General features: G+C 39.9%; 1 protein-coding gene across 5 annotated transcripts in view; it reads left to right on the forward strand.

Moving 5' to 3' along the window:
- The window catches only part of col18a1a (collagen type XVIII alpha 1 chain a), a 71340-nt gene extending 52860 nt beyond the window's left edge, over positions 1-18480 (forward strand). For all 5 annotated transcript variants that reach the window (XM_061841653.1, XM_061841654.1, XM_061841651.1 and 2 more), the window contains 37 exons: positions 2376-2454; positions 2883-3004; positions 4617-4643; positions 4769-4975; positions 5501-5527; positions 5639-5701; positions 5786-5863; positions 5945-5995; positions 6144-6275; positions 7240-7302; positions 7504-7539; positions 7627-7758; positions 7898-7969; positions 8183-8209; positions 8418-8516; positions 8757-8792; positions 8959-9048; positions 9154-9186; positions 9278-9313; positions 9394-9453; positions 9529-9606; positions 9699-9734; positions 9864-9917; positions 10037-10102; positions 10880-10948; positions 11023-11053; positions 11579-11632; positions 11775-11806; positions 11934-12062; positions 12152-12311; positions 12499-12563; positions 12639-12767; positions 12897-12929; positions 13017-13310; positions 13409-13606; positions 14199-14314; positions 14408-18480. In XM_061841653.1, coding sequence (XP_061697637.1) covers positions 2376-2454; positions 2883-3004; positions 4617-4643; positions 4769-4975; positions 5501-5527; positions 5639-5701; positions 5786-5863; positions 5945-5995; positions 6144-6275; positions 7240-7302; positions 7504-7539; positions 7627-7758; positions 7898-7969; positions 8183-8209; positions 8418-8516; positions 8757-8792; positions 8959-9048; positions 9154-9186; positions 9278-9313; positions 9394-9453; positions 9529-9606; positions 9699-9734; positions 9864-9917; positions 10037-10102; positions 10880-10948; positions 11023-11053; positions 11579-11632; positions 11775-11806; positions 11934-12062; positions 12152-12311; positions 12499-12563; positions 12639-12767; positions 12897-12929; positions 13017-13310; positions 13409-13606; positions 14199-14314; positions 14408-14621 — 3228 coding nt within the window. In that variant the 3' untranslated portion in view covers positions 14622-18480. The remainder of the gene's footprint in view (positions 1-2375; positions 2455-2882; positions 3005-4616; positions 4644-4768; positions 4976-5500; positions 5528-5638; positions 5702-5785; positions 5864-5944; positions 5996-6143; positions 6276-7239; positions 7303-7503; positions 7540-7626; positions 7759-7897; positions 7970-8182; positions 8210-8417; positions 8517-8756; positions 8793-8958; positions 9049-9153; positions 9187-9277; positions 9314-9393; positions 9454-9528; positions 9607-9698; positions 9735-9863; positions 9918-10036; positions 10103-10879; positions 10949-11022; positions 11054-11578; positions 11633-11774; positions 11807-11933; positions 12063-12151; positions 12312-12498; positions 12564-12638; positions 12768-12896; positions 12930-13016; positions 13311-13408; positions 13607-14198; positions 14315-14407) is intronic.
- The last annotated feature ends 780 nt before the right edge of the window (positions 18481-19260 follow it).

The following is a 19260-nucleotide window of genomic DNA, read 5'->3' on the forward strand; positions in this document are numbered from 1 at the left end:
TCTATATATTTATTGTATTATATTTATTATCCATTTATTTAATAGCTTTCCTATTTTTTTTTTTAATTTTCATCACCCTCTGTTTTTTTTTCCCTTGCCTCGTTCAACCTTTCATTTTCATGAAATGGAACCGCCCCCTCAAAACAAGCTCAGTTCCTGGAGACTTTAGCAATGAAGTGTTGTTCTTCGGGGTAAGTTGACAAAAACTAGTCACAGATGGCTTATTAAGAAGATGGCTGGGAAATGTTTTTTTTTTTTAAGAAGGAAATCACAATGTTTTTAAGTCAAAAAAAAAAAGCTATTTTAATGGGGAACAAGACTTGGTCTGTGAAGGTAGCAATAGTCAAAAATGTTCATTTGTGTACTTTGTAAATTGAACACCTTCGTTTTTTTTGCCAACCCACTCTGGGATTTCTGTCACCAAGGAGACTGGACATCTTTTCGATGGTTGAGGTCATGCAGTTCACATCTATTGGCACATCTCAGCCTGCCACCCATCTGGGCGCCGGTTGTCATCAATGGATAAATGAGTTGTTGTCTATTCTTTATCACGTTATTAATTCTGTCAAGTAAATCACTAGTCAATAATGGTCGGGTGGAATTCTTAGCATATCTGCTACGCGGCACAGTGAGGGGGCTGCAGCCTCTCAGAAGAAAACAACGGGTTAATTATCAACCGAGGTTTCATTTAGGCCCCTTCGGCTGCTTTCTGTTTTACATTCTTCGCAAGTGCCAATCGAGGTGTGTCATCGTTAAAGAATGAGCTGTGTGCATTTGGGGGGCGAAGGGGTGGTGGGAGGTTCCATTATATCCTCCCCTCTCCATTTTTACACAAAGGAGCTGGATTGAGTCCTGATTCACCCCAAACCAGCCTGAAAGTTTCTCCTGTTACTTACCTGTCTTTTCCTGTGCATTCAGGGGATCTCCAAGTAGGATTGAAATGCCTGTAAAATATGGTTTTAAAATGTCATGTTGTGTTTTCTTGAGTCTCCAGCAGAGTCTCCCTCTATAGAGTCACTAATGGAGTGGCATGTGTGCTAAATCAACTCAACACATTCATTATCTCCATATGATTGAATCAGCTTTGAGTTAAATACTGTGAAATGCTTCTGTCAAAATCCCACAAGAATCAAGACTTAAAGTGCACTTTCAAAATCCCATTTTTGTCTTGCTGACATTCACCGGTTTTTAAGAGGTCAGCCATGCCTTATGTGAGTGCCCATTGGATCCCAAACTCCATGTTCTAGGTCCATTTCATGATAATACCAGTTGGTATTTTGTTATTATGACAACCAGGACTCAAACTAGGGTGTTGGGACTATGTGATCGATCCCTCGAGCGGCTTCTTCTTGTCGAAGCAGAGCCCAGATTGGTGTGAGATAAAAGGAAGTAACCATGAAGACCATAAAGGCATTTTGACTCATGAAGGCAGCACTTCGTACGAACATCTTGGTCTCAGTGAATTGAAATGTTAACATCCTGTATGGAATTAACTGGCTGACTAATTGACTAACCGATGGCCACTCAGCCTTGTTTTTTTTTTTTTTTTACATTAACAATTTTTAGACTGCATTCATGATTGATGTTATCATAATAGGGAAAAAATGTGGTTCTGTCAAGAGCAAGAAGAATTCTAATTGACCCAAAAGAGCGCGTGCGTTGACATTTTGTTTGGTACATTCCTGATGTCGCTGTTAAGTTCAATAGACAATTTAATAACAGCATACAATTGCATCTCCCAAACGTAATTGATCCAGGGCACATATTGATCACATGTGAATCATTTCACAGCACACAATAAAACCAAAATCTCACAATATGCTAAAATAATGTTGATGTTATTGACTCTCCAATAGAGTGAGTGAATGTCAGCGTGGACGCAAAGCTATTATTCTGTTGTATGAATGGCAGCTTGTGGAAGAACATTTAATTATTCTGCCTGTTTCTCCATCTCATTGGCATAGATACAATAAAGGAACAAAATTACTCTACATTATCTATAGTAGATACGTAATACTTTTCCCACGGCACATCTGAGCCGTAATTAGAAACTTGTGAAAAAAATTAACATTCTGTGGTCATGTAAGACATGAAGATAAACTGCAGTTTGCATGTAGTCTTGTGAACATTGTTGTTTACTTACAGCAGGGTTTTGACTCTACTACCTGGACATAATAGTGCTGAGTCGGTTTAAAATTAATAAGCACATTTTCCTGTGGCCTGTATCCACAAATTTCCCTTCTAATTTAGTCGGGAACCAACAAAGATGCCATAGATGCCGAGTATCTATAGATACAGAGCATCAAATGTTCAAGCTTATTTGTCCTTATTCATAAATAGACGGGCTGATCATATTATGATATTCCCACCATCAGACAGCTCCACCACCTTCGCGACCCATTCAGCAGCCCCCGGTTGCCAGGCAAGAGGAGACGTCGACTTTTAGACATACAGGTGAAGCGTTGCCTCGCATGTTTTCCAGATTAATGAGGCTGCACAATCACTTCTCTTATTTACCCACACGCCACGTGCCTTTCATATTTAGTGGAAAGCGCCTCCATCTAGTGGACAAAACCACTATTGCACAAAGTAAACATTTCCCAAGAATTTTTGTAACTTTCCTTGACATAGTGAGTAATTAACACCACCCTCCACTCTCATATGTTTATAATTACCTATATTAATATTTTAAACAATCATTCCACAAAATATGAATGCAAAACACTTTAATAACATTTCACATTCATATTTCATTACCTTTAAAAATGAAGGGCTCAGAGACGTAATGGCTCTACTTGACTTCATCCCCTCCCCATAAATTTACAACAACATGGCGTTTTTTGCTCTATTTTTATGTGACAGTGATTCTGTTGTCTTTTCAGGATCAGTTGGGGCCAAAGGAGAAAAAGGAGACCGAGGCGAGAAAGGGGACAGAGGTCTAACGGGTCCAAAAGGAGACACTGGCACTGCTGATAGTTCACGGGGTGGCGCTCAAGGAGGGAAGGTGTGGATCCACAGGACATATTTTATTTAAAAATAATAATAATAATAATAATTTTGGAGACTGAACACGTTGTGCAAAGGCCATCTTGAAATTGCTAGTTTTTTTTTATTTTTAATCCAAATAAATGCCCATTGTCAAGGGTTTTCCCAAACTTTAAAAAAAAAAAATCAAGAAATTGTCTGCATTTACTAAGTATTTTTTCGTGTAACGTTCAATATTGACACCTACCAGAATATTTTAAAATTCATTCTTTCAGGTCAGTTTCACTTAGTTAAATGAATTTTTAGAAGGAATGTCTCATAAATTCACCTCAAAAGACTCATGCTTTAATACAAACTGGAAGTCGGCCACGCTGCATTGAAGGGTAATTTTCAGGGTCATTTTTAGCTATTTCCAGGAGTCCTTCAAACACAAAATTGACCAGTTGGTGTCACAATTTCAGCCTTGTTTATGAGACAGAGTGCAATAATCCAGAAAAATGTAATAATGTAACCCTCCAAGGTCAAAGCTTGACCAAACACCCCCGCAACCCCTGATGCTCCGATTTCCTTTTGAAGTGTTTATAGTTGCCTTTATTTTTAATCAGAATCAGAACCATTTTTATTTGCCAAGTATGGTAAAACAGAGAATTTGCCCCCATATTGAGAGTTTAATTATTTTTTAACTTGCGATTGTGACTTACTGTTGTACAATTTCATTATCTAATCTCCTACATGTGCTCAAAACTAAGGACAATCCTTCAGTTTCAAGTTTTAAAAAGTGTTGAATGCAATGTGATGTTTTTTTTTCTTTTTTGAAACCACAAGATACAAGCGGAAAAACAAAAACATACAAAAATTTAGAGCAATACCGCTAACTTATGCAGCTCTCAAAATAGGCTTGCGTAGTTTATTAAATGTGTGTGCTTGCACGGTAATAGTGAAATCATCCTACACCACGGGCAGGTTGCATTCTATTAACCTAAAAGAAAAAAAAAGCAAATGACAAGAATCATCATCATCAAAAGGAGAAGGAAAACGTCATTGATTTGAGGGAAGAAGATCAGTGTGATAGACAGTATTAAAAAATGCATATACTAAATTGAGGATATAATTCATTATCTTGACTTAAATGCAGTGTATAATTGATTATCTTGACTCAAATGTCTTCTCTGACTGCTATGAGGAATTATGGACATACAGTATTATGTGTACAAAATATTTTTATAAATGTGTAATATAACATTTCTAAGCCATCAACATTTCCTAGCACATGAATGATTAAATGAATTTGACCTTGGAAAGTGTTTTTTGGGCCTTGGATTGTGTATATATGTAAATACGCCCTAATATGCACACAGATTAATGGGGGGTCTTTGATAAATGTTGAGGTACTGGGATTGCAAGATTTATTTTAGAAAAAGTCACAGCCAATCACTTCAGATAATTGATAAAAAAAAGAAAAATCATGCTCGATTGTGCATTGCGATTCAACAAATGACAATTGTATTTGAGTTTCAGCAAAGTACTTTTTGGCAAACAAAATTTCCGTTAAAAGTGACAACTGAAATGATTCAAGATGAAAAACAAAGTGGACTGTAACAATGCTGTTTTTTTTTTCTTCACATTTTCAGGGAGAACCTGGAGAAAAGGGTGCAAAGGTGAGTTGAGTCTCCCAATAATTACCCTAGTTTTTCTTTTTTTCTCTTTTTGTTTTTGCCTTGTAGTTAATATTTCTCAGCTAGGCCAGGTTGAACCGCAAAAACTTAATTCGTGTTCTTTTTAGGGCAATGCAGGTTTTGGCTACCAAGGAAAGAAGGGAGACCCTGGCCCCCCAGGTCCCCCGGGGCCCCCTGGACTCCCTGGGCTGGCATCAGAGGTCTCAGCATGCAAAGAGGGTTCAGATTCTTCCTGTTTACCTGGTGCTCGAGGACCACCTGGACCAGCAGGTGTCCCTGGTGTTCAGGGACCACCAGGAGATGACGGAGAACCAGTTCGTGCACTATTTATTGAATACTTCTTAAGAGATTTGATATTTCCACAATTGGGTCTAGCTATGCAAAGTGGCAGTTGTGTAGAGTGTCTCTAAACTGTATCGATGTGTTCTTTTGAATCAGTCTTCAGCATCTGGCCCAGAATGTGTCTTTGGTTTAGTTTAGAAGTACCACCCATACCATATCATCATCTCAATTTCAAATGAAACTGTATTAAGATATATTTTTCTTCTCAATTTTATCTTAATAAAAGGTCTCTGACATAATTTGGTCAAAATGCATAAATGCTGAATGTGACTTTGGTATCCAAGGGCGTGGCCAGGGCATTGCAACGACACGAGTGTGAGCCCGTGTTGCCAACTAGGCAATTTACATAGGCAATTTACAACTAATTAACAATTAACTAATTAATTTTTTCCATTTTATCCCCACTTTAATGTTCAGTTTTTCAGGTGAAATCTCATGTGGCAAGGAATCCATGTACAGTATAATAATGCTCATTTGTATTTTGTGTAATTGTATAGGGTGATCCTGGCGAAGATGGAAAAAGGGTGAGTTTTTTGGAACAACTTGTATAGTCCCATTTATACATTGCTTTTCCAACGTTTGGCTCCATTTCAACTTCTAATACCTCAATATATTGGATGGTCTTCTCAATTAAGGGTGCCGATGGACCCCCGGGCTTCCCAGGAACCCCTGGCGACCCTGGACTGAAAGGAGAGAAGGTCAGGTGAACAGATGCACAGTGGACTTGGAGTCATAACAATATTGGCTGTAACATCTAAACCTAATGACAATGATGCACACAGGGAGATCGTGGCGAGGGTCACCCTGGCCCCAGGGGGCCACCGGGTCCTCCTGGACCCCCAGGACCAGGAAGCAGATCTGTGAGTGACTCTTGCGTTCCATGCTGAGTCTTGTAAGTGACCATTGATTGGACATAACTGTTTTTAATGGACGCATTTCAGACTTTTGTGGACATGGAGGGCTCAGGATTCCCTGATCTGGAATCAGTTTGGGTAAGTGTTGTGTTTGTATATAAAATGTAAAATATGTGAAGGAAAATATAATGGACAGTGCTGGCTTTATTTCTCATAAAATCTGTTTTCTTCTATTCTTCACTTGTGCAACATTGAAATGTCATTTGTCGTTTCTTTTTTGTTTTAGGGACTGCCAGGGCCACCAGGACCGCCAGGGCCTCCTGGTCTACCTGGTTTTCCTGGTCTTGCTACACCAAATGCAGCATCAAGTTCTGGAGGAGTTGGGCCACCGGGACAAGATGGGGCGCCTGGTCAACCTGTGAGTGCCGATATATTTGTTGCTAAAGAAATAAATAGTTTCAATAGAAATAGAGTTCCAATGCTTCAGTGGTACCTTGAATTACAAGTGACCAGACGTAGGGGTTTGCTTGCTTTGAATTGGGACAAAGCCCCAGATGGTGGCAGTTAACAACTCTTCAGAGCTTCAAATTGTTTATTGACACTCGTAGTTCAAGATTATTGCCAAACTATTCACAAAGCAATTAGAATTACACATGTAACACAACCACACAACTTTGACTTAAGGCAGTCTACTATCTTAATGCTAGGAAGCGATCCAAAACGAGCTCATGAATAGCATCAACGTTGAGGCAATTATAACCCCATAAGCCACTGAATCCCAACCAGTGTGCAATATAGCACATTATTGTGCTGTAAGAACTCTTCTGGTGTGCTGCGGAAAATGATTAAACTTCGCTTAATTGGTCATGATGTTATGTATTTACAACAAATAATGTATCATTGTTCATAATTCTGTAGCAGGGGCATATAAAGACAGACAGAACTTATAAAGGCTCATTTATTAGACAGCAGAAAGTGTATCATTGACTTGTGTATCCACTTTTTGTGACATTTTTGGTTGCTGGCGTGCGATGAGATTTTTCAAATGCCTTGGCACAGTAAAGGTTGAAAATCACTGCTTCATGCAACACGTATTTGAACACAAATGGTGGAGCAGCCCACATAGGCAGACAATTGAACTTGGATTTACTTTTGATTGATGACAGTTGCAAACGTGAGGATCAGGGAGTCACAGGTGTGGCCTTTCATACGCTGATACTGTTCTCCTTAATTCCCCTACACATTGCCGATATCTTTCGCACAAAACAACACTATGGGTTAAAAGCCAGGGCCATATGAAAGTAGCCAATTCCACTTAATTCCTTCCAAGGAATCTAAGTAGTTATAATGATCCACCCATGACCTGAACTTCTGGCCTGCAGGGCTTATCTGGTTTACCAGGTGTCGATGGCCCTCCAGGAGCCCCTGGCCTTAAGGGAGAAAAGGTATTTTCACACATTTTGTATATTGATGAGTACATCTTCCTAGGTTTTGTTATATCTATCCCTTTTTTGTTGTCATTGTAATGATTCCTTTTCTCGATAGCATTAACCACTGAATCAAACCTACATGTTTGAGTTAAAAAAAAAATTTAGAAGCTTTGAAAAGTGATCACATTAACATTATTCTCTGTTGTTTTAATGTAGGGGGATTCTGGTGTGTTTGGACCAGCCGGAGAGAAGGTGAAGACACTTATATATTTTTTTTAAATGAAAGAAATTATTCTCTCCCTTGTGTAATTGCATATTTCTTTGGTTTCCATTCACCAGGGAGCTCAAGGAGATTCCGGATTACCTGGACAAACTGGGGAGCCTGGATTGGCTGGTTTACCAGGACCAATTGGACCAGCTGGGCCACCAGGGCCTCCCGGACCTCCTGGACCTCGATACCACGTTGGATTTGTAAGTTCTCTTCAAACATTATGTCGTCATGTATTCATCCAAAATGTTATTATGCATTTGACTTCACTGGAAACTGCTGTTGCTTCATTATAAAGAGTACACAAAGGAAACAAAGGTTTTTTTTTTTTATTGTTTAAAGGATGACATGGAGGGTTCTGGTGGGATTTTCTCTCATGGAGTTCCTGGAGTCAGAGGACCTGAAGGAAGACAGGTTAGTCTCTTGGTGAATACCCCTAAAAAATGTACAAAAAATGAAATCTGCTTTTCGGGATGGCACTGATTTGAATTAAATGAAAAATAAATACACAAGATATGTTGGAATAGCCCTGTAGGGTATAAAAGGCAGACAAAATAGTCAATGTAAACACAAGATAGAATGTTTTTAAAGATGTCTTTAACAATATCAAATGTTGTGTTCCCGTAGGGTCCACCTGGCTTGCCGGGACTTCCAGTAAGTAACCAAGCAGTTTATGCAATAATTAGATATACATATATATGCATTACTGTACATGTAGTAGGATAGTGTTAAGAACATTAATAGAGGAGAAAATATCACCCCTCTTTGTACAGTTTTACACCGTTAACATGCCGTTATACTATATTACAATATAGTCTCTTAGTCTTACCAACATCTACTTAAAACGCGTTCACCTCTGCAGGGTAAACCAGGTTTGCCTGGCCTCCCAGGTCAGAAGGGCAGCGCAGGTCCCGAAGGAAGAGATGGGCAACCGGGACTGGACGGCTTCCCTGGAGTTCAGGTCTTCCGTACTTTTGATTGTCCTGTACTAGCCTCTGCATGGGCATGTTTCTAAATGTATAGTTTTGTTGCAATTTAAAGTACCTTCATTGAAGACAGTGACAAACTCTTATAAGTTATTGCAATGTGGATATTATAATGTTAGCAGATGCTAATCTGCGCAATCACTGCAGCTCTGCTTACCTTTTGACTGTGATCAATTGTTTTTTCAATTCTTTTGCCTCATTTGATAATGTTACAGGGAGCAAAAGGGGAGAGTGGTGACAAAGGAGAACGGGTGAATATATTTTTCCTTGTTATGTATTATTTTTTGTTTGATGCCAAATGAAACTGCTATAATCATATTTTTAATCTTATTCTCCTGGCGAATGGCTTATAATATTGGTGAGCTTATTGAATGGATGGAGGACTTGTAATGTTTTCACATGCATGCTTTGTGAAAGGGGGAACCGGGCCGAGATGGAGCTGGAGTCCCAGGCCCACCAGGCCCACCAGGACCACCTGGACAAATCATCTACCAGCCATCTGACAATGTATACTAAATCAACTCACATTTTGTTTTCATATCAATATCCCAAAATATTCTTTGGAAATATAAATTTGTACCCTACGCTTATATTTTTTTTATGCCACTACAGTTTGACGGTGCTGTTGGAAGTGTTGGTCCTCAGGTGTGTATTCAAACTGGGTTGGGATGTTAACCAGTCCATGGTGTGCTTTACCTAATCGATCGAATGTTGATGTCTTGTTTTTGCTGTAAAGGGAGGACCTGGCGTGCCAGGTCGAGCAGGATTCCCTGTAAGTCCCCTTCAGTTGCTATTAAGTTAATATTTGTTAGAAGTCAACAAATTGTAATTCGAATTGTGTGGTCCTGTTAGGGGCCTATGGGACCAAAAGGTAATAGCGGAGACCCAGGACCTCCAGGTTACGGCGTTAAGGTGCGGTCAAACCTTAGTACTGTACTGTTTCTACCCTTATGTCATCTTTGGAGCTCATAGCGGTTATCTCTTCAGGGTGAGAAAGGCGAGCCAGGTCTCGTCATCGGTCCTGATGGGAGTCCACTCTTTTCGGCTGGGCTCACAAGTTTTAAGGTGAGTGTCAATACGTTTGAAAATCTGCTTTTGTATAAAAAATGAATTACCTCATCACATTTGTTTTGATTACATTTCTACCATGCCATCAGGGGGATCGAGGACCATCTGGACCTGTTGGTCCACCTGTAAGTATTTGCGCATTTTATATTTTCTTTAACATTTGCGGTCATATTAGTGCTCATATAACAACAGCAATTATTTCCAAAATGTCAGAGCTTTATTGTACAATGCAGACATGTTTCATTACTACGTAGGGACAACATGGACCTCCTGGGATTAAGGGTGAAATTGGAATGCCTGGAAGACCTGTAAGTATACAGAGTGAAATGTGTACAATTTGAAATGAAATTCAAATAAAATTTTGAACACAGCTGATGATGATATTTAATCAGACATAAAGTAAAAAAGCAAATGTCACTTCCTTTAGGGTCGGCCTGGTGTAAATGGATACAAGGGGGAGAAAGGAGAGCCGGCATCTGGCTATGGATATCCAGTAAGTTACTTTAGAAGCCATTTGATGACAGCTAATATTCTGTTTTAGCCTTTTCAGGTTCATCAGTTGCAACTACCGTAATTTCTGTACGACAAGGTGCACCATATTATAAACCTCACCCAGTAGATTTTTAAAGGAAAAAACATTTTGTACAAACATAAGCCACACCTGTCTATAAGCCGCATGGGCCCACATTGAAATATGAGATACGGTATATACAAAGAAAGACGGTACACAGAAAGTGTTTTCAAAGTTTGAATAATATACCATAGCTTTTCTTTCCAAACAGTGCCTGTGACGGAGCAGTAACACAACAGCAATACAGTAGCAACACAGCACAAACAGGGCTGGGTAAAAAAAACATATTGATAAAAGTCACTGAGAGCCATCTTCATCTACGTGCAGCAGCTCTGTTTTCTTTTAACTTGAAAGCTGTGTCATATGCATTTCTTCGAGCATTTTCCATGATGAGGGTCTGTTCATGCTAATTTTATTCATGCACAAAGTGCAAGATTACATTAAACTTGCATCTTCCTCAACAAATATATTCCACCTGTCTCACTCTTACCTTTTCTCCTCGAGCGCCCGTGGCGGCCATTACAAAAAAATCCCTAAATTAGCCGCATCATTGCATAACTCAGGGTTGAAAGCGTGTAACAAAAGTTGTGGCTTATAGTCCGGAAATTACAGTAATATTTTTTTGTTCCTCTTTTGGTTGTACTGTAATTTAGCTGCAATTAGGTTCGTCGAAAGTTGTTACGCATCATTTTTCATTAGGGAGTTCCAGGCCCACCAGGACCACCTGGACCACCAGGACCTGCAGGACCAGCCTTTGATCGGTTCTATGTGAGTTGCCAAATATTTAAAGAAATAACAAGTTGACTGATATGGCTGAATGTGTTTTATGCTGTTGTTCACAGCGCTATGATGGAACTTCCAGAAATTATCCAGGTATGACCCTTTTTGCCATAAACAATTGTCAGTCGACTGACTTAGACCCAGTTCAAAGGTTTTTCACCCAGATGAGCTGCCGTATCAGCAGTTATTATTCAAATAAATCAGATGGTGACAACCCCATGGAACTGCTTACTCACAGGCACATTGTATTGTTTATAGGTTGTTTGATTTCACACTTGATGGTGGACATGCACTCCAGAGATCCAACTGCTTATATACAAGCCATTAAAAAGAAAAATCTGAACTAGTATTTAAAATTCAATTGTCTGCAATGTCGTTGTATCATTTAAGTGTACCGATTTAACTGCGTGTGGGATGCAATAGGATGGATGTTGAAATCTACCATGCTTTTCATTACAAAGAAATCTCCGTTGTGGCAAGATTTTCAAGTTTTACTAGATTTAAGAAACGAGCCGATAAACCACTAAATATGTTGCGATCAGAAGTAGCAAAGCCAAAGTGAGTTATCTGTGGAATATTGTCTCATCCTGCAGTATGTATGTCATTTTTTTATTACAGCAACTAAAGGAGAAAAGGGAGACCATGGCGAACGTGGCCTTCCAGGCACCCCTGGTAAAATCCTTCATTTTAAATACAGATCAAACTAGAAAATATTCTTTAATATTGCCGCTGTGATCATTTATTACATGCTGTATTTACAAAATTATATATATATATATATATATATATATATATATTTTTTTTTTTTTTGCAGGAGTCTTCAATTTTGATATTCACACATTAAAGGTGAGCGCACAAACTAAAAGTTTCATAATTAAAGCATCAACCTCTATTAACAACAATGAAACAATTAAGAGGTCACCAACAGAGGAAACACCATGACATATTAAGACTTTTTTTTTCCCCCTAACAGAATGACCTAAAAGGAGAGCATGGAGATCCAGGATTGAAGGGAGAAAAGGGTGAACCTGGTGGATATTATGACTCTCGTTTTGGAGGGCCGCTTGGCCCACAAGGGCCTCCTGGCAAGCCAGGTTTACCGGTGAGTTTAAAATGAAACCATCAATGTCCCACACATTATCAAGATGGATATCCCTTGGTTGTTTACGTAATGTGTTTTCTTTGTGTTAGGGTCCAAAAGGAGATTCTGTAATGGGTCCCCCTGGTCCTCAGGGACCACCTGGCAAACCGGGCATCGGTTACGACGGTCGCCCGGGTCCTCCTGGACCACCAGGACCGCCGGGACCAGTGACGTCACCCTCTCTACCTGGGGCCTTTTGGCCCAGTCAAAGTAAGTAGTTTTGCTCCTGCCCTTCAGAATATCAAAACTAAACATTCATTGGATCATTTAAAATGGGGCCGAAGATGAACGTGACATATGTTTATTTGACATCATCATCAATGACATCAAGTGTGAAAATGAGCACTAGTGGATATGCCGTTACAACGCATCCTAAATAAATTCTCTTAATTTAAAGCTGCCAATGTACCAGGACCACCTGGTCCTCCTGGCCCACCTGGAAGTCCTGGCCTCTCATCTGGAGTAGGTGTCCCTTTTTGACTCTTTGTTTGACTAATTGAGGTCCAGCAAACCAACTCCTTCATTGGTTCTGAACAGGTTACGGTTCTCAGGTCCTATGACGCAATGCTTGCAAGTGCCAGACGGCAGGCAGAAGGCAGCCTCATTTACATCATCGACAAAGCCGACCTCTATTTAAGAGTCCGCGATGGAATGCGACAAGTGATGGTATATTTCTTCTGCTGCATCTGCAGACCAGTTAACAGAAATCTACATTAAAAGCGCAGGCTGCATAAAACTTCAAATTCAAATTCATTTGGTGAAATACTACATTTAAGAATCATTTTTCCTTCACAGCTTGGCGACTACAGCCCCTTCTCCAGAGATTTGGTGAGGCTGACACCACACAAAATGGACAGAACTTGCAAGCTTACCATTACAGTTTCTGGATAGTCATTTTTACACTTCTTCTTCAAGGAAAACGAGGTGGCAGAGGTCCAGTACCCCCAGTCCCACGACCAGTCCCAAAGCAATGGCGCAGACCGCTACTCTCAGACCGTTTCGGACGTCCGACCCATCGAGCCGCCGTCACACTCACCTGTGGACCACCGATACCCTTCACAGTATGATACCAGATTCCCAGACCAGAGGCAGACGGATGGCAGACTGGGAGCAGAACAGGCTGAGAACAGACATCCTGTAACTCCCCAGCGAAGACCGAGCCTCCCTGTACTGCAACCTCCAGTGCATGGGGGCAAAACAGTTTCAGGGGTAAATGGCGTTGAGCAGCAACAGATTGATTATATGCTTCATTTAATCTTGAATAAATTGACAAATACTTGTATTGTACATTCTTTGTTCTGCATTAGCTCCATCTCGTGGCTCTCAACGCCCCTCAAAGTGGTAACATGCGAGGAATTCGGGGGGCAGACTTCTTGTGTTTCCAGCAGGCCCGTGCTGTGGGCCTAAAGGGGACCTTCAGAGCCTTCCTGTCCTCCAAGCTCCAAGACCTTTACACCATTGTCCGCAGGTCGGACAGGGACTCATTGCCCATTGTCAACCTCAAGGTGGGAAGCAGCAGTTTTACAGTCATTTCAGAAGACCATCAATTATGCACCTTCATAGATAACAATTACACTTTATCTAATATTTATAGAGCAGTACAATCAGCTATTGGTCGGTGACAGCTGCAAAGCCCTACTGCAGCTAACAAAGTAATACAAATAATTGAACATCCCATTTTATTTATTTTTTTCATAATTGCCTGTCTAGTAATAGTATTGGTAGAAGTAATTATCCCACAAATATAGAATTTTATATTATTTCTGATTCATTTCATAGCATTATTGTTACTTAAAAACAGCTCACAGTCACTTGATTTTGAAATATCAATGCAAGTAGTTGAAGTTGTATGATTAGGCAGAGTCCCTGTACGTGAAGGCGAATGTTGAGATTCACATCACATTAAAAGGTCCAAAAAGTCCCAAACAAAAACCACAACAAGAGTGCGTCATACAAATGTTATTTGAAGCATGTGGTTCAATGTTACACTGTGAGAGAATTCTGAGCTTTTATCTGTGATAGTTTTATTTTGCATCGTTATTTATCCAAGTCCCATGAATGCAATCCACCTAATTACCTTTTTTCCCCCCCATGAAGGATCAAGTGCTATTTGAAAGTTGGGAATCAATCTTTGGTGACAACGCCAGCAGTATGCGAAATAGTGTACCAATTTACTCATTCGATGGCAGAGATATTCTCAGGGACAGCGCATGGTGAGTCTTTATTAATGAAAATTTGAAGGTTACACACAGTAACAATGAACGTCCCCCCGTATATTTATGAATCTACCGTCTCCGCTTTATCAGGCCACACAAAATGGTCTGGCACGGGTCGAGCAGCAAAGGCCACAGGCAAACAGACCACTACTGCGAAACATGGCGGGCGGGCGAGCAAGCCGTGACGGGTCTGGCCTCGGCGATACAGAGCGGCCATCTCCTGCAGCAGCACTCCCGCAGTTGCTCCAATTCCCACATCGTCCTGTGCATCGAGAACGCCTTCACATCACACTCCAAAAAATAAAAAGAATCCGTCCACTTTTTTTTAAAAATAATTTGAATTCTCACTTTTTTTGTTTCATGTTGGCATCCAATGAACTTGTCCAGTGTTTTGTTTTTTTGTCTTTACAGCCTGGCTGCGGGGCTTTGCGTCGCATGCTTCCTCTCTCTCCATGAATGCCAAAGAGATTGGGTTTGTAGGGAGGGTTCCTTTTCTCATTTTTTCTTCTAAGCGTCCAACCAGCATAAAAAGGTGAAATACAGTAAATAATTTCACAAATTGTATACATTTGTTTGTTACTTGCATTGTCATTTTTTGGTGTTATCCATTTTTACCTTATAGCCATCCTGTTATTTTTTTATGTATTGATCATTTCCACATTTGTTCCAATTCTACTTTTTTAGTTGTGGGTTACCTTTGGGCACAGCAAAGACTATTTTAAATTTAAAGAAGATATTTATTTTTAAATGAAGTTATATAAGAACAAAGAGATGAATTGAATATAATTACAGCTTGCCCAAATACTCCCAATTATCTTGAGCATTTTTGTTTTATTTTTGCTTTTCTAAAGGGCTTTCCATCAGTTTGCCTTGTTACAGTATAAGACAAAAAAGGCGCATTTAGCACACATATAGTACAGGACCACTTCCTTTTTGTATCAACTATTATAATGATGTACTACGCTGCTGCAAGTGCTTTCCCATGCAACCTTTGTGTTCATTTTACACTGCATACATTTGACTGGACCTAAATGACACCCAGGACCATTTTTCTTCACTGATATTTAACCACCAAAATGATGATTTACATAAACGAGTGTGTACGGAAGGTGGCTGTTGCTAATCTGTGTTGAGAGTTTGTATAGTTTTTTTTTTTTTTTAAAGAGCAATATTTTATGACCCTTATGACTCGACTTGAGTGCAACTGATGTCTTGACTGCACCTGTTTTATTTCCTTCAATTTCATCTTAATAGCGCATTGAGGTGTACTGATCTTCAAGGCACTGAATAAATGTCTTTTCAAATGCCACAGTTACAATGCACAATGACATTATTAAGCACAGATTTGGGAAAGTCTTTGAGAACACTTTAACTGTTCCAACCAATAATTTTCTTCTCTGCCAATCAGTGCATGTTAATAGGAGCCCGTCTTTGACAGGACATCATAACTCTCATCCACTGACCTTAATTCATTGAGGTGGTGTATGAACTTACAATTGATGTAAGATGATGATGTAAGTCCTTTTAACTGAGTCACTGCCAGCCATTTTTCTCACTGAGTCCTTCCATATTGCCAGCCATTTTAGAGCATTTCGGTTTCAAGACCTAACGATACTGTAATGTGTATATAATCTCTCTTACGTCACACAAAATGTATTTCAAACCTTTATTATTCTTTAGTAATCCGCAATAGAACATGGGTGGCTTTCACCCCACCCAAACAAAACGTGGGACAAACATGTCAAGCAGAACTGTGATTTTGATGCTTTCTTTTTTGCGGGGCTTTTGTGATATCTCACCAACTTTAACAGAAACACACATACAATTACAAATGTCTTCTGATGGCAAAATAATTTGTTTACTGTCTAGTGTGACACATTATTTATACCATAAATACTCTGTAAATACTCATGAATGATATGACGAGCTCAAATTGACTCCCTTATCTTCATCTTCTTCTCAAAAGCTGTGCTGATCTCAAATCCAAAGTGATACTATACTACAATACTATTAACTGCAGGAATCTGTTCGCTGTTACAATGGTTTACACCCTTGATATTCACAAACAAGCTAAGTGAGAACTTCTTCCAAGATATGTACTTAAATGTATACATTGGTTGCAGTAAATTTTTGGATTTCAGTTAATCGATGTAAATGTCCACGGGAGAATGGGAGTTAAGGGTAACAAAAAATGCGCTCAGTTGATAATGTGGAACATTATATAAAAGTATCTAGGAAAGTCTCTATTCCCCTTGAAATCGCCTCATCTGGGAAAATAATGATCAAACCTGTCTGAGATTGATATCAGTGATCTAAACTGGGCAAAAAACTTCTTGGGATTTCACACAATATAGAATCCCCCGCATAAAAAAAAACTTCAATCGTATACTTTATGCATCATAATTGAAGACACAGTGTAGTGCGCTGTGGATAGACGTCAGTTTCTACTAAGCTTAATTGGTACAACATTATTTTATGTAGGCCTACAGCTTTTATGCCGAGCAAGTTCTGGGAAAACAACCAATACGCTGTTAACGCTCAAAGATACTAGCACAGCACTCCTCAATTTGCATGTATATAGCTACATTGATATTCACAGAAAAGCTGTAGGTCTTAAAGTAAAGTGGATATTATAAGAGAACTGAATTAGGTCACTAGTCATCGGCGAATGCCGATAAAATCCCCTTAAATCTCCACTTTTAAGTTAGTAGGAGTTCCATGATCATATTTGATTAAGAAGATTAATTTGAATTATTCAGAGGTGGCCTAATTTGCTGGATACTTTAATGTGACATCGCTCGTCACAGCGCACATTCAGGTGATTACTGGCCTCTCATTCACTTTGGGTTTGAAGCCAAACACATCTAACTGAGCAACTTTTTGTAGTATTTGGGAGGTAATACTGGCTCGCTGGTGCCTCAGTAAACACGTGAAATATGAATTAAAATCATCCACGCATTTGTGAGTTCCAGACTTGTTTTTTTTATTTTTTTTTCGATAGGGATGAAATCAGGTCATTTGAATCACTCAAGCTTATCTATGTCACGGTCAAAAATTTCTGACTACCTTTTTGGTCCTGAGGCAGCACTCTCAACATAACACGGGTGTTCTCACGATTGGGTGTTTTGTATGGAAGCAACCAATAAAAGGAAGGGGAGCAGTCTGCGCCAAATATGGACAAAACAGATACGAAAGTGGGTCAAACGGAAGACCTGTTAGAGAGGCCTTTTGAGATTAAATTGAGACAATTCAGACAAATGTTACTCTTTGACAAAAGTTTTACGCACAACTTTTAAGGTGTGATGTTCCACAATTTATTATTTTCTGCTCAGCTGAGGCTCCAATTTCAAGGTCCCTGTCATGTGAGCCTTGTTTCCTTCTTCGGCTCTAATTGGATTTATGGTGGATTTCCCTCCAAACTAAATACGTGGGTCATTGCCCGTAATCCATTTTCCATACCGCTTATCCAGGCTCACGGTCAGACTGGCACCTATCGCTGCTGACTGGGAGAGAGGCGAGGTACACCCTGAACTCAGCCAATCAGAGTGCACACCCAGACAAAAAAACATTCACAGTCACATTCCTTCCTGCTGACATTTCGGAGTCTTCAGTTAACCAACCATGCATGCTTTGGGAGTGTTGGAGAAAACCGGAATATCTGGAGAAAACCAAAACTGACACAGGGAAATATTGAAAACACCACACGGGAAAGGCAACTTTTGAATGCAGGTCCTCAGAACTGTGAGGCAGAGATGCAAACGAGTTCTCCACCACGCCAATGATTGCCACTTGATGTCAGAGAAAACCGAAATCCCCAGAGAAAACCCACACAGGCACAGGGAGAACATCCAAAGTCCACACAGGCGAGGCCGACATTTGAACCCTGGTCTGACATGGGTGTTGTCATTCCCCCTGTCTCATACACACCTGCTCCTGAGAGCAGCCTCCCCACCTCTGCCTCGTCTGCCCTAATTATACCATGAATACAAACCTTGTATCTTATTCTGTCTGATTGCCAATTCGTTGTACCTTGCTTTCACCGTTCCTTGTTTCTACATCACTGACTCATAGTAAAGTTAGACCCTGCTTTGATTTTTGAAATTGTCTTTTTGCCTTTTTTGGACTGCCTGCCCATTTACCAACCTCTGTCTGTGATTAAAATTCTGTTCTTGAACTCTCCCTTGGATCGGAGTTGTGCATTTTGGGTCTAAACCCTTTTTCTGCCCATGACACGGTCCTCAGAACTGAGTGGTAGATGTGCTAACCAGTTGTCCTCTCTCCTGCCTTAGAAAGAATTTTAATAACTAATTTAAGTTAAACTTTGAAAGGTCAAATTGGAGGGTCTAAATTGCTCTTAGATGTCAGTGTGAGTGTGAATGGTTGTTTGTTTATATGTGCCTTGCGATTGGCTCACAACCGATTCCGGGTGTATGGCTCGAAGAGAAGTGGGATAGGCTCTGGCACTCCACAGATCCTTGTGAAGATAAGTGGCTAAGAAAACGGATGGACACATGGATGTAAAAGGTGTTATTTTTGGGCAAAATGATGGAATGTTGCGTAATCCACAAATAGCAGGTAAGAAAATCCACAGATTTCACTGTTGTCTAAATCCATGATTCACAGAGACGAAGAAATGGGGAACGCACTCAAACTTTATCACTTTCTCTGACACTGATTACATTATGAACACAGCCTTAAACAGGGGCTGTATTGCTTTTGCCTGTAGATTAGATTGACTGTCTGTCACGACAGAAAAATCAGATTGTGACAATGTTTTCTCGTCTTTCCAACATGTTAAAACAGTACTCTGCTGTCGCGTGTAATGCTTGTCTTTTCTTTTTTTTTTTGTTAATACTCCAAGGTTGAAGAATTGCAGTGCACTGCACTCTTATTTTAGTCAGTTTTGAGGTGACTACCGTGAAATCAATGGTGAATACGGATTT

This window comes from Syngnathoides biaculeatus, chromosome 14, assembly GCF_019802595.1.
Source record: "Syngnathoides biaculeatus isolate LvHL_M chromosome 14, ASM1980259v1, whole genome shotgun sequence".
Classification (NCBI taxonomy): domain Eukaryota; kingdom Metazoa; phylum Chordata; class Actinopteri; order Syngnathiformes; family Syngnathidae; genus Syngnathoides; species Syngnathoides biaculeatus.